The sequence below is a fragment of the Eumetopias jubatus genome, unplaced genomic scaffold (genome assembly GCF_037043125.1).
Source record: "Eumetopias jubatus isolate StellerSeaLion01/CBP00866 unplaced genomic scaffold, mEumJub1_p1.0 scaffold_11, whole genome shotgun sequence".
Classification (NCBI taxonomy): domain Eukaryota; kingdom Metazoa; phylum Chordata; class Mammalia; order Carnivora; family Otariidae; genus Eumetopias; species Eumetopias jubatus.
Genome location: NW_028274817.1, coordinates 94,012,771 through 94,027,909, shown reverse-complemented (window position 1 = coordinate 94,027,909; position 15,139 = coordinate 94,012,771). Strand labels below are relative to the sequence as shown.

The 15,139-nt window shown below is 47.9% G+C and overlaps 1 protein-coding gene across 1 annotated transcript in view; it reads right to left on the bottom strand.

The window, feature by feature from the left end:
- SRPX (sushi repeat containing protein X-linked) overlaps nt 1-15,139 on the bottom strand; it is a 118,547-nt gene that overhangs the window by 53,448 nt on the left and 49,960 nt on the right. Inside the window, exons 3-4 of the mRNA XM_028113502.2 lie at nt 11,161-11,352; nt 9,530-9,706 (exon numbers count right to left, since the gene is read on the bottom strand). Of these exons, the coding sequence (XP_027969303.1) occupies nt 9,530-9,706; nt 11,161-11,352 (369 nt within the window). The remainder of the gene's footprint in view (nt 1-9,529; nt 9,707-11,160; nt 11,353-15,139) is intronic.

Below are 15,139 nucleotides of genomic sequence, written 5' to 3'. Positions count from 1 at the left end.
ATTCACTAGCTACGGCAACTTCTCCCCATGCTTCCAAACTTTGCTTACTGACTTCACAACATTGCAGCCCACCCAGCTAGAAGTCATTCAGCCCCAGGGAGTCCCTCCTCCTTTAAAGACAGCATCAGAGATTATCAGAGAGGGGAATCTCAGCTGTCTTCTAGTTCGATTCAATTCAAGGCAACACATCTCTACTGAGAGGCTGCCTTATCCAAGGTATCATTGCAACTGCTGCATTTGGGGATGCACGAAGGCAAGAGAATCATGTGCTGCTCAAGTGGTTATGGTCTATCGAGGAGGATTATTGTCACCATATATAAAATAGGACACAAGGCAGAAGATGGCACAGCCCCAGGTGAGGTAAAAGTAAATGGGATGGAGGTTTCAAGGAATGGCCCAACGCTCTATTTTACAGATGCGGATACTGAGGCTCAGAGAGCTTAAGTGAGTCATTTAAGGCCGGGCATATAGACAGCAATAGTGTGAATTATATTACTCCTGGAACAACCTTTCTCTCCTCTGGCTATGTCTATTCCCAACTGCTCAGTACCTTAAAACAAACAATGGTCTGTCTGGGTCCACTGTGCCCTCCAACTGCCATGGGACCACACCTATGGTTTTGTGTTTGGGGACAGCCGTTTTGCTTTGGCTCTGGCCCTCCAAAAGCCTCCCGAATTTCCCCGAGTAGCTTCTCTACCTGGTAATAGAATTTCTGTTCCCTCAGTATCAAGGATGGGTTGGTAATGAGGGCTAGAAATAAATGAGATGTCAATCCTCACTGGGTTGGATTTCATTCTGTTATAGCTAAAGTGAAGTCACAAGGGGGGGGGCCTTCAAACTTTTGTAATTTCCACTTGATGATTCGGAACAGGTAGAGAATGTATTTAAACACAGCCTAGGAGTGCCTGGGTGGCTCAGTCGGTTGAACATCTGCCTTCAGCTCAGGTCATGATCCCAGGGTCCTGGGATCAAGCCCATCGGGCTCCCTGCTCAGCAGGGAGTCTGCTTCTTCCTCTCCCTCTACCCCTCCCCCCAACTCGTGTGTGCACTCTCTCTCTCTCTCTAATAAATAATCTTAAAAAAAATAAAGATGGCCTAACAAGTTAACAACATTTAGATGTGTATTGCTTTCCATGTCAATTGGTAATTGTTTAAATGCGGCTATGCTACAACCTGAATGAAAATTAAATATTTGATTCCGAATCACAAACATCTTTGAGAGACTAACGCACTATGTATAGTCCTCATATACTTTCTCCTACGTCTTGTCTAATAACTTCTCATTTTATTTAGGGTCACAAATTATGAATGATTTGTTAAACGGTTTTGCCTTCGGCTATCCACATTCATATGTATTCTATGTCACGTGTCGATGAATTTACGAACCTTAATACACTATCCCAAATCGAGTAGCTACCATATATTATGGCATCTAAGTTACAATCCATTTGAAGATGCGTCCCAATTTCAGGGGTATTAAAATGTACAACAATATGCCTCTCAAAATTGATAAAGTATATCCATGTTCTGATGAAATGGAACGTGCTTTAAATGCATTTGAGGTGTCTATTTTCATTTGCTGAGTTTTTTAAAAAAATAATCCTTTTATTTTTGTTTCAAGAGGTGACAGAAGACATACATGTATATAATTGAGAGGAATGTTTCACAGCTCTGAGTTAATCACGACGACGAGTATACCATACCTGCCCCCTGCTGGTCAATTCTAGCTGGCGCGCTCATCACGGAAAGCATATTTATTTATTTTTTTAATTTAAAGCAAAAGGGGAGGGATGAAGACAGGAGACAGATTTCGATGCAAAAATTACACTGTGTTCTCGCATTTTCTTGGGACGACACTGTCCGAGTGAAGAGATACTTCTAGTCTCTGCGTCATGTAAACTAAACATCTGAACGATGTGCTGGGTTTTCTGTATCCGACCATATGTACTGACACTGTGAGCAAACATGCTCCAAATTAGGTTATCTGGGTGAAGGCTCTCAGAGCTTCCCAAAGCCAGCTTATGTCCAGCTAACAATAATCAGCCAAAACTGGCCTAGTTTTTCAGAATCAGTGCTCTTCCAAACTAGAAACAAGGAAAAAAATCAATCATTAAAAATAATAGCTAGGGGTGCCTGGGTGGCTCAGTTGGTTAAGCAACTACCTTCGGCTCAGGTCATGATCCTGGAGTCCTGGGATCGAGTCCCGCATCGGGCTCCCTGCTCAGCAGAGAGTCTGCTTCTCCCTCTGACCTTCCCCCGTCTTGTGCTCTCTCTCTCTTTCTAATAAAAAAATATTTTTAAAATATTTTTAAAAATAATAGCTAATATTTGCTGAACCAACCTGCTAGCCCACCCCAGGCTGAGTACTATGCCTGCATTATTTCATTGACTTCTCCTTGCTGTCCACCAGACTAAGTGTTGTCATTACCATCCTCATTTGTACACTGGGAAGTATTTCCTCTCTTGCGGAATTTCTCTGTGGTCTGGGATTTTAAGATATGATCACATATTTTTTAATTATCTTACTAAGCCAAACACTTCTGTGTGTCTGCCTGCTGCTGACCTAATAGTTTCCTCCAACACGTACACTCTTTTGGGGTCGCCTGCTACAGCTCTGCTCTGAATCCTTAAAGAGCAGATTCTGTTGCACCCTCAAGCATTCTGCCCTCACTTTCAGCTGACGAGACCAGCTGGCCTTCCCTTCAGCAGATGTTCCAGAAACCTAGGCCTATTATTACACAGCCATGGCCATCACTGCTTTTTATAAGTGATCATAAATTTCCATGAATGAATTGAACAAAGTTACTATAGAAACATAATTGCAATTCCCTGTTGAGTCAGGATGCCCACGGAGCCAGTTATTGTGTGGAAACCCCGGCCTCTGCCCATTCGCGGGAGACATCTGACCAACTGTGTCCTTCCTCTGTGCTCTAGTCGCCTCTCTGCATATGAAATATCGGAAACAAGGGTCACCTGGGTGGCTCAGTTGGTGAAGCATCTGCTTTCAGCTCAGGTCATGATCCTAGGGTCCTGGGATCCAGCCCCTTGTAGGGCTCCATGCTCAGCGGGGAGTCTGCTTCTCCCTCTTCCTCTGCCCCTCCGCCCCCCCCCACTCGTGCTCTCTCTCAAATAAATAAAATCTTTAAAATATATATATATATATAACAGAAACAAATATATTTCACTGTATCAACTACTGTTTATCTGACAAGCTTGGGAATCCTCAAAAGTCTCACCAGGTTCGCAGTAGAAATAAGAAAGAAGTTCAAAAGGATAGTATCCTGGCCAACAGGTAACAAGGGAAAAAAAAAAAGACCTTTAAACTAGGCTATAAATTAACTGCATGGTAAAATGTTTCCTCAAATAGTGTTTTCCACTGGAGATCTGTGTTTGAAGATGACTGCTAGACGTGTGATTCACAGGTGCTTTAGAACATGCCAGTTAGTCGGATCTGGGACTGCCCGACCTGGGCAGGGTAGGGTGTCCTCTCTCTGCTTCATTCTAAAGCAAGATGATATTCTTACCCCCAGTCAAGGGCTGCCCCCGCTCCTCACAACACGCAGACTCCATTCAGTGCCCATTTCCTGACTTCCTACATACCCCATGCAAACGGGCTTTCTACCTGCTGCTTCTCTCACTTCTTCTATCCCTGACCTTTCACACCAACTTGCTCTCACTCTGTACAGTCAATGTGACAGGGACTGGTGGTTGTTCCCCCACTCTCTGATCCCCCTTCTTTTGTAGCACGAGAAGTTTGCCCAGGCCTTTGGCCTTCTGGAACAAAGACTACATTTCCCAGCTGCCCTTGAAGTTAGGCGTGGCCACGTGATGGGTTCGACCAATGGGCTGTGAGGAAAAGTCACGTAGGCAACTTTCTGCCGCGGTGCTGTTAAAAAGGGTGGGAGGAGCATACCCTTGTCTTTTTCCTCCCTCCTCTACCCGGGTTTGAATGTGGATGTGTCGGGAAGCGAGAGCAGCCATCTTCGACTGAGGAACAGCAAGTGAGAAGGAGCTGGGGCATAGGACACTGCCCAGGGCTGCTTAAGCACAAACATGTATGTAAGAAGAGAACTTCTGTCTCACTTGAAGCATTATGACTTTGGCCTTGTTAATAGTACCTGAACTGGTATATAAGCAATCACACCGGTTTTTTCAAACTGCTCCTGTATATATAACATCTTGTATGGCATCTTCCAAGGTGTATTTCATTAATGACTCCCAAGCACTGATTTTGAACAAAAAATACTATGGTGCATTTCTCACAAAGATAGCTACTCATAATCCCCTTATATACACGCAGCACCTCCTACCAAGAGTAGAGTCGATTTCCTTCCCTTTGAATCTGTGCCAGCCTTGTGACTCACTTTGACTAACGGAACATAAAGGGAGTAACACTATGCCAGTCCCCAGTCTGGGCCCTTAAAGAGTCTGGCACCTTTGACTTTTGCTATCTTGGGAGCCAGCTGCCATCTAAGGAAGTCCAATTATCTGACTGGAGAGGCCATGTGAGGAGGATAAGAAATTATGAAGGGAGAGAGGGAGGGAGGGAGGGAGAGGGAGAGACGGAGGGAGGGAGAGGGAGGGAGGGAGAGAGAGAGAGAGGGAGAGAGAGAGAGAGAGAGAGAGAGAGAGAGAGAGAGAGAGAGACTCGGCCAAACCCTAGCCAGCATAGCCAACTGAGGTTCCAGATGTGTGAGTGAAGCCATCTTGGATCCTCTGGCCCCAATCAGTCATCCCAGCCATTACCATGTGGAACAGAGATGAGCTGTCTCCACCAAGCCCTGCCCAAATTCCCAACCCAAACAACCAGGACCAAAATAACATGGTCGTTTGGAGTCACTACATTTTGGGTTGTCTGTTATGCAGCAATAGATTATTGATACAGATATAAAATAGTTTGAGGTTGGTGACAGAGGGAGAAAGTAGCCACTTTATGGGAAAGAGAGTGAGTGAGGCAGAACAAACCCGGACACTGAAAACTTGCCCAACTGTTCGCTTCCCCCAGCTAGAATATAATCTTTGTGGATGTCTCTGGGAAGTGGTTCTGATTCTTTGGTATCATGGAAGGTATTAGAAGATTTTCCCCAATGAACGAAAGAGGTAAGAGTGGAAGCAATGACTTCCACAGTGAAAAGTCACCGTCTTCACCAGAAAGATGCCCAACTTAAAAGTGGCTGGTGGTATGTTTATATTAGAGATGGCCACCAGAAGTTTACCTGTTTGCTTTGCACTAACAAATCAGGCCAGGGGAAAAAGTCCACCACTATCTCAATCGATCCAGTTGTTTCAAAGCTGACACTGGCTTCCTGAAAGTTTAAAGGATGTGTATTTGCCAACCCAGGAAATATTTAGCATAATTTAAGATCAACAACGATGCACTGATACGTTTATTCTTAGCCCCATAATGTTTCTATCTTCAGCCGAATCTCTGGAAATAAGCCAGGGCAGCCCAGCAAACCTCCCTGTTGGTCAGCCCAGCTGTCAGAAAGTTGAGAGCCAGAAGAGCATTCCATCAATGTGCATGCGTATCTGCAATCTCAGAGAATTTTTTATTCCAGAATCTCGTTTGTGCTGACTCTCTCAATCTATTCTGCTCTGCAGACAACACAAAACTAGCGGACAGCAATTCCAAAATCCAAGTTGGTTTGTACATTGTCCTTTGTTAAAACAGCTAAATGAGGCTCTTTGCATGTCAAGATATCCGCTGGGTTCTCATTATCTGGGGTTTTTAAACTTTCTTTAATGTTCTTCTCTTCCTCTTTTTTTTTTTATTTAAAGATTTTATTTATTTATTTGACAGAGAGAGACACAGCAAGAGAGGGAACACGAGCAGGGGGAGTGGGAGAGGGAGAAGCAGGCTTCCCCCAGAGCAGGGAGCCCAGTGCGGGGCTCGAGCCCAGGACCCTGGGATCATGACCTGAGCTGAAGGCAGACTGAGCCACCTGGGCACCCCTCTCTTCCTCTTTTGGCCCAGGACATAGGGTTGGTCTAAAGGAAAAATCATGTGTCAACTCAAAATCTGGTCTCTAGATGAGGACTTGTAATTCTAACTGTCCATTGTTCTATCTAACTGCCAGTGCAAGCCAAAACAACTACAAATGGAAAGAAAGAAAAAACATCCCCTAAAAACAACAGCTGTTTCATTCCAAGGTTTTCTTGTTTTATATGTCAAAGGCAGTTGCGGCTCTTTAAATAGTTTACCCTCCTGCAATTGCAGTGCGATTCTTCCCTGGCACTGACTTCTTGCTATATGTTTCGGAAATAACCATGGGTTTGAATCCACCGCCAGCGTATGGTCTGCAGAAGAGAATTAATTTTAACTCACGGCACTTTCGAATTAGCCAGACCACAGGACTGACCACGTCAGAGTCAAGAGCGAGCCCAGGGTTCTCTCTCCCCTCCAGGTCTGGAGGGGAGCTGGGACGATTTTCTCAGCACTCAGCAAAGCTCTGGCCAAGATGCACTGCTAGAAGTTGTGTGGCAATCTGGGAAGTACTCAGCCACCATGTGTCAGCATCTAAAATAGTCTGAGGCTCTGGGTTATGCTCAAGGACCCCCTAGCCTTGCCAACACACAAAGTGATTAAACTCATGTAATCCATTTAAAGCCGAAAGAGTCAAGGACGTCCCTGGAGTCACATTCACTGGGGACACATTCCAGCTTATCTGTCACCAAAATCAAAGAAAAGAATTGCCTGCTTGCTTTGTCCGTGTGTCTCCTTTCCCTGGGAGCTCTGTGCTCTCCTGTGGCTCACGAGTCCCCTCTTTGCCACTCCCACCTCACCGTAGGCACAAGATCCCTTCCCGCCTCCGCAGGATGGCTGAGCCTTGCCTTGGCAAACCCTACAATAAATCTCCTGCAATTGGGGTTCGTTTCTTAGTTCTTTCTCTCTCCCGCTGGGAAGGTTCCAGCCCCATCTGGTCCAGCTTAAGCCATGCCTGTTGCTTTTCGAGAACGGCCGGCATGTTCTTCCCATGGCTGCACACGATCTGGACACCTGAACGGTGATCCCAAGAGAACGCGGCGCCGATGCTTGCCTAGCAGGAAGATTTTCAAGCCTCTCCTCTCCTTCCATCCACCTCGGCCCTTTGCCGCGTGAGGGAGGAGAGATGAGCACATCCGCATGGTGGTTCTGAGGATCTGGCTTGCACATACCAAGTCCCAGGGCGAGACACTGAAAGCGACAGCTGTGATGGGCCCTCCCGACCCGAACCTCTGGCCGTAGGTCCTGCTCTCCTAGAGGTGCACGCCCTCAGCGCCGCGTGACCAGGACCATGCCACCCTCTTCTCACCGAGAACGATGGTGAGCTGGGGGCAGAGGTCTAAAGCCTCAGAGAGAAAGCTGCTGAAGCAGCTCCGGGTTTCTAGAATCTCCCCGTTACTGCCTGTGCTGGAAGTCTCAAAATTCTATTTCCCAGACTCCTCCTGCCAGCTGGGTGCCGGGCAGGTTTGCCGACTGGAGGCACCGTCCTGGGAACGGGAGGCGGGAAGAAGGGAGAGGCCGTTCCGCTTCTGGTGGGAGCTTCAGAGAGGGCTTCCTGGGCTCCCGAGACAGCAGCAAACGTCTGCTCCCCCAGCCCTCGGCTGGCATGGCTTTCTGCTATAACTAATCTCGGGTAATAGTGTTTTTCCTCTTCTGTTTCTCTGGCTCTTTCTAGATTTTTTTTTTTTTAACCCATTCTCTGTAGTAAATTCTCCTCTGTTTGAAGTACCTAGCGTGGTGTCTGTTTTCCCAATTACTGACCAATACAAACTCCTACCTAAGTCCTAGAAAAAGAGAAGCCTCAAATAAATCTGAGTCAGTGATCTGAGTTTACTTGGACCTGTTGCTTTCGTCAAATGGGTACAAGGTGTGGTCCAGGCTGTGGCCCGGATGTAGAAGGGTTTCTATCACACCCTGGGCAAGGTCCCTTGGCTAGAGCTCAGTCCCCCCGTAACTGCAGAGTGAGAACGGCTGCCAGGGAGGACCGTGGACAGTGGTGCCATCACGAAGACACCCCTGGGACTGAGGCCAGAGGAGTTGCTGTTGTACTTCTGCCCCCAGAGGGTAGCATCCAATTTCAGTCTCACTCCCGAAGCATATGCCCCAGACAGTGAGCAGTCAGGAAGGAGTCCTTGGGGTAAAGCACATCAGCAGACTGAGCTGACCAGTTCTCTGGAGGATGGGCAGATACCAACAGTATAGGAGCCAGGCTCCTATGGCCAGTTGCCTTAGCTTAGTCAGTGCCAGAGCTGTCTCTGGATTCAGGGACTTTGGGCCTGAGAGCCTGGAGACACAGGCTTGGTTCTATGCAACCTTGAATAAGTCAGGTGACCTCTCAGTCCTCATCTGTAGGCTAGGGGAAGGGCCTAGAATGTTCTGGAAGGGTGGGTCCTGGCAGCTCTAAGAGTTTATGAGTAAACGATCCTCTGGGATGGTGGTTCTCAACCACTTGGAGGGAGCTTTGGAAAAATACCAGGGCCCCAGTGATTCAGATTTAAATAGAAGCCAGAGTTGAAAACCACTGTCCTAGAGCAGTCTGCCTCAGTGTTTAAAGGGCACAGAAATCCCCCGGGGAGCCTATTAAAATGTAGATTTTGATCTGCCAGGTTTGGGATGTGTCACAACATGCTACATTTCTAATAAGCTTCCTGCTGGTGCTAATGCTGCTGGTCCAAGGGCACAGTTTTGAGAATGAAGGTATTAAAGTTCTTCCCAAATTTGATATTCTAAGGCAGGTTCTCAAACTTGAGAGCATCAGAATCACCTGGAGGGTCTGAGGAAATGCCAATTGCTAGACCCCACCCCAGACCTGCTGAATCTGCATTTTCACCGTTTCCAGGTGATTCCATGCACCTTAAAGTTTGAGGAGTACTGTCTTCCATCAGTTGCTCTCTTTAAGCACTTTCAGAATGCCCCGGGGGTGGGGGTGGGGGTGCTCCTTAAAGCAAAAGCACTGGGCCCCACCCCAGAGCCTCCGATCCCCCAGATCTGGAGTGAGGCCAAGAATTTGTATTTCTAAAGAGTTCTCAAGTGCTGCTCTGGGCTCCCAGGACCACACCTAAAGAACCAATGCTCAACAGACCCAGAGTCAGGTAACATTTCCAAATCCCTGTTTACACACCGAGCGCTGGCTGGCTGACCATCACAACTGACAACAAATGAACTCATCTGTCAGCTGAAAGGCACATAGACGTTCTCTGCGGGGTGGTCCCGCAAATGTCAATGACTCTGCTCAATGCCACAGGGCAGATCCCTGGACGGAAGCAATAACTCTGCTAGTCTGCAGTGGCCTCAGTAGCAAACCGGACTTTTGGAAGAGACAAAAGTCCGACAAAAGCCATCGGCTGTGAGGTCAGCTCCAGGATATAGACTCACGTTAGGTCCAGGCTAAAAGCCAGAGAAGTAGGGATGAAGAGAGCTTCTGAAAGCAAAGCTGGGTGCTTATGCTTTACATCCAGGCTGTTGATGCTTCCTTTAAAATCCACTGCACACACACACCCTGCTCCTCCCAAAGTATGTGCCCCGTGAAGACAGGTATTTTCTTACCGACACAGGAGGCCGGGCGGCCACTCCAGGCCTTGTTGTCCATACACGTGACCGTGCGCTCCCCTTTCAACGTGTACCCTGGAGAGCAGTAGTACTCACACCGGGAGTTAAAGTAGGCACCATCGACGCACTTAAACCCTCCATTCGCCGGCATGGCCAGGGTGGGACATCGCTTTTCTGAAAAAGAGAAAACCGGATACTCAGCACTTCTTAGTTTTTGTCCGCAGACTTTCAGAGTCCAGAAACGCTGAAAACACAGCGAGTGCCAAGTCAATTGAAAGATAACGGACAGAATGAGAGAAACAAAGCGGTGGCAGCATGCCACACAGAAGGGGCCCACTGCTTCCTGTGAGACCCGCTTGGCTTGGCATCCCAGCTGAGCCGCCATTTTAGGCTGGGTTCCTCAGAAGCAGACCCTGAGACGTGGATTTGTGTGCAAGTGATTTAGTTAGAAAGGGCTCCCAAGGGAGACCAGTGAGGGGTGGAGATGGTAGGGCAGGGGAGGGAAGGAAGCCAGGCAAGGTGGGATCTCAGGCAAGGTGGGCTTCAGCCTGCCCCCGCAGGGGAGCTCTGGAGCAGAAGGGCACCAGAGTTTGGCCTGCCTCCAGGCAAGGAAGTTGGGCTTCCCTAATCCTCTACCGGTCAGTCCTGGGCAGCTATGGGCCCACTGGGGATGCTCTCCTTGTCCGCACAAAGAGAACAATCCTCCACAGGAGCAGAGCCTCTTCTCCCTCTGAAGAAGATCCAAGGGGCAAGTCAGAAGCTGGGGGATGGACACCCAGAATTGGGAAAAGGGCATCCAGGAATATCCGGGTAAAGCACCAAAAGGGTCCAGTCACCGTGGCGCATTGTCAGCACGGGCTGGGTCACATGGCTGCAGTGCAGGGCCTTAGTTTCCCCAAAGATAAAGTATCGGCACCCCTATCAATAGCCTTGTGGCAAAAACTGGACACAGGGCACATGCCTGGCATACAACAGGTGCTCAATAAATGGGGGCTGTTTGCAATAACAATGCCATCTCACAGGTGCTTCAACAATGCCCTCTTGCAGGGGCCCAAATGAGAGGTGACTTTTCCTCAAGCTAAAAGTCAGTCCCTGACTTCTTTCTCCCCGACACACAGTTGCTTCCCCGGGAGAGCATTCTGCAGTGACTCGCCCTGCCTCCCGAAGCTCCACACCTTGGGAGAACATTTCTAGGCTGTCTCTAGGAACAGGAGTCGGTGACTTCTCCCTCTCCTGGTGCCTCTGGCACGACGTGCACCTCTGCCCCACTCTCTGCTGCTACTCCAGGACCCTTGACGGCAGAGCCTGTGTGTCTCTTGTTTCTAGATCCCCAGCACCTTTCCAGGGGCTAGCACGTACGGAACAATCACAACCTGTTCGCTGAACAGACCTCTGTTCTCGCCCCCCTTTCCCCAAACTGCAGATCACACCGTCAGGTCTGTGTCATCACTCTTCCAACCACATCTTACAAACCCACTGGCATCTGCCCACCAGGGGGAGTTTTTCTCATCAGGGACCAGGAAACGTTCAGTTAAAAAAAAAAAAAAAAAAAAAAAAGCCCTAATCTCAGAGCACAAGAACTTTGGCCCTGATTGGCCCCGAGGCCCCACCACGGCTGCCCTACTCACGCTTGCAGATGACCTTGTCAGACCACCGCTTGTTTGACTGGCAGACGAGCTGGGAAGAGCCGTGCAGCTCATAGCCCTTCCGGCAGCGAATGTCGCACCTGGTCCCCAGGGCTGTTTTGTAGTATCCTCCTTGAGGGGCCCTGCAGTACACGTCCCCATACTTCACCTTGATGGGGGAGCACCATGGGGTGTCTGCGGGTAGCAGAAACAAAGGAGGGGAGAGATAGGAACGGACATCTTTAGAAAAATGTGTCTCCTCATTCTCCCAAGTCCCTGGCTGGCTGCACTCCAGATTTTGGAATCTTTGAAGGAGTCTTTAAGGTGGGGGCGCCTGGGTGGCTCAGTCGGGTTAAGCGTCTGCCTTTGGCTCAGGTCATGATCCCAGGGTCCTGGGATCAAGCCCTGGGTTGGGCTCCCTGCTTAGCGAGGAGTCTGCCTCCCCCTCTCCCTCTGCCCCTCCCCACACTTGTGTTTTCTCTCTCTCTCTCTCTCTCTAATAAATAAATAAAATCTTTAAAAAAAAAGGAGTCTTTAAGGTGTCTCTGGGTGGGGAGGTTATGATCACAGGACTAGGTGTCAGACGTATCTGACTATGGATCCGGGTTTCCTCCATTATTAACTTGTGATCTTGGGCAAGTTACTTAACCTCTCGGAGTCGATATCTGAGTCGATGTGAGTATGTATCTACACCCACAGGGGCTCTTATTAAGGACAAAAAAACCCCACTAATGCATATCAAGCACCTAGCACAGTGCCCAGCACATAGCACTTATTCAATAAATGCTTGTTCCTTTTGGTATTTCCCTGAAGGAGGCAACAGATTCTTCAAAGGGCAACTGATATCATTGTGAACCCTAACCCTAACCATCCGCACGTAGTGGCAGGGGACTCAATAACCGGTTAGAGTTTTTCCAAATCTGCACGCATATTCTCTGTAAAAACTCATACTACTATTTTAGTTCATGTGAATGAAGCTGCCATGTCCAGATTTTTGCCAAGGGATATAATTTTGGCTTAAAATCACAAAACACTTGCTCCCCATAGGGAAGCAACCACCTTTTCAGACGTCCCCAGTTATGCCCCACTTAGATAACGTGGCAAAGTTCCCAAATGGCAAAATTCCAGGGTGTTTTGACCTTGGTCTAGTAGTTGCCCAGAGCACTGCTAGGATCACACTGATAAATCGGAACCTCTCCCCAGTGCCTTTGCAAGGTGCTCACTGAAAGCCCTAACGTTGTTAGGGCAAGGCTAACTCCCCGGGGGGCAAGTTGCCACAGTGACCACTGCACAATCGATGGGGACCAGTGCCGAGCTCCCTCAAGCCTGCCAGTGGCTCTCAGTGCCGCGCACAGGAGCCCCCTTCCCCCGGCTGCCTGGCTCTTCACGCCGCTCGGGCACCTGAGCCGTCCATGAGCGGGGTGCGTGCGCCATCATGTGGCCAAGGAGGAGGACACCTCGTCCGACTGTCCAAGAAATTTTCTGAGGGTGTTTCTGACTGCTTCTCAGCCATGAAGACCAGGTCATGTCCAGGACTTGTGCACAGACTGCTTTTTTACTTTTGTGCTTTCACAACTCCTTTGGCTAACACTTTGATCCTGTAATGTGTTTGCAGACTGCTGCCACGTGCGTGGGTCCTAAGTCAGCACTCAAGCACGCATTCCCTGGCCTTTCAGGGTGTAAGGCAGGTCCTGCGGGCTTGGCCTCGAGCTGACAAAGTTCAACCCTGTGGACACAGACTTGTGGGAGCTTGCCCCAGGCCTACAGACCCTCCTTGAACAAAGTTTCGTTCCTCTGGACTTTACATACCCTGTCTGTGCTAACGGTTGTACGTGAGAACAGTCTGGAGCCTGAAGTAAAGCACAAAACAGCATACACGTCTCCATTATTTCCTTCTAAGTATAAAAGAATTCTTGAACCAGTTTTAAATACCCTGCTTCTTTCTTTGGTGATGGCTCCAGGTAAGCCATGAAACTAGGAGATCTCAACGTCACGGGTAAATGAGAAGCCCTTGGGGTGTGTTTGCTTAGCCTGCCAAGCTGTGGATATTTCTTCTATCATCAAAAGATCTTAAGATAAATTCTGGAAAAATCCACAGATGCCTACTACTCAAACAAAACTGAGATATGGAACCTACTGGCCTCTGTGACTACTAGAAGTGAGGTATATTTCTCTCACACACATCCCCCCCACCTTTCTTTTGCAACTGTAATAGGAAAGATCACCTACAAGGAAACTCCAATATACATCTGTTGTTTTGGTTCTCAGAGAAGCAATTTTGATAGTTCATCAGAGGACTTCCACGGTATTAAAAAAAAATCTTAAAAATCACCTGTCATTTTACCTCTTTATCACCTCCCCCACCCCTCCTCCCTAACTTCCCCGCTGCCTCATTCCCTCTTACTTTCCCTGTGTGTCCTTCTCTCCTTCTAGACTGCAAGGCTTCTGTGTCCCCCATCTCCAGCCTCCTCCTCTTGCTGACTGGGTCCCCCTTACTACCTCTCTCTCCAGAGGGAGAAAGTAAAGCCCCCACTGGGGGTGGAGGAAAGGGTGGTGAGGGAAGAGTGAACATGGGGGGCCTAGAGAGAGAGGAGGAAAACGCACTGAGCTAGTGGAGTATGGCGCATGCAACACCAGGCAGAGGCAAAAGCCCTGGGGGGCATCTGGTACAACTCTGTCATCTCCTAGCGACCCTGGACAATTCACTAAATCTTTCAGGGAATCAGATTCCTTGTCTAGACATGACAGGAGTGGATTAAGTTCTTTTCAAAGTGTCATCTAGCTTTAAAGTTGTAGGATTCAAACTCTACCTTACTCCCTTCCGACCCCCTACCCATGCCTGCCTCCTTCCTCCCTCTTCTGACTGACAACTGAGTAGTCTCTCGTAACCCTTCCAGCCGAAGGCAAATCCTTTGTGCATTCTGTGTCCTGATCACAACTCCACTGATGTAAACCTGGGAAGAGTGTCCAATTCTCGGCCTGTCCTTCACTCGAATGTTGAAAACGTTCATATCCTCCAGCTTCTGGCCTTTTTTTTCAGGAGGGACACGATTTTCAAAGAAGCTAATAGGAAGCAGCACACCTTCACTTTAGCACACGTGTTATGGTTGGCTTTTCCACAAATGTACCCAGGACAAATATTTAAGGCTGGCAGGTCCAGTAGACAATGACCTAGGTATACATATATCACAAATTCATCCATTTCGATATAATATTTTCGATGCAATTAGATTTTGTCCCATATTCCGAGTCCTCAAATCCTCCCAGAAGTGCTGACTGCACAGCTAAAAGCTGTGCCATTGTCAACATGTGGGGAAAAAATCTTGTTTTCATTTACTCGCAAAAGGAATTCCTTTTGGATTACTTTCCAAGAGAAATCTATGGAAGATATTTTGACGGTTTAACAGCCCTTCTGTAACAGTAATTAAAATGCTAGTGAGTGACTTGAATTGGAAGTGCACCAAAGCACCATGAGTTGAAGTGAATAAGCAAAACGTTTAACACAGAGGTTTAGCAGAAGAAAGCTCTTATGTGGCTTCCATTAAGACAGGGTTTATTTCGGGAGAAATCTAACTTGATTATTCAGGAAAGGTTTGTCAGCCCCCTAGGCCAAAATGGTAAGCATCTCAGTTAACTGGAGTTCCTGGGATAGACAGTGTCTTATAGCAGACTAGTGAGGAACCACTAGCAAACTCTGGACGTTGAGTTAAAACATCTGGATTTCAGACCTTAATGCAATGTTGGCTAGCTGTGTGACTCTGGGCAAGTCACCTACCCTCTCTAATCTGTGGTTCCTTCATCTGTGCATGAAGAATAACAATATATCTCCACATGCCTTCCTCCTTCCCTCAGTTAGTGTGACCATATGATGGCATTCCATGCAAGAGAATCAACAAGTGATGCTTGCCACATTCTGGGGCCACAATAAATGTTGATTACATTTCACTTTCTTCTTTTCTAAAACTCAAGAACACTTATTGAG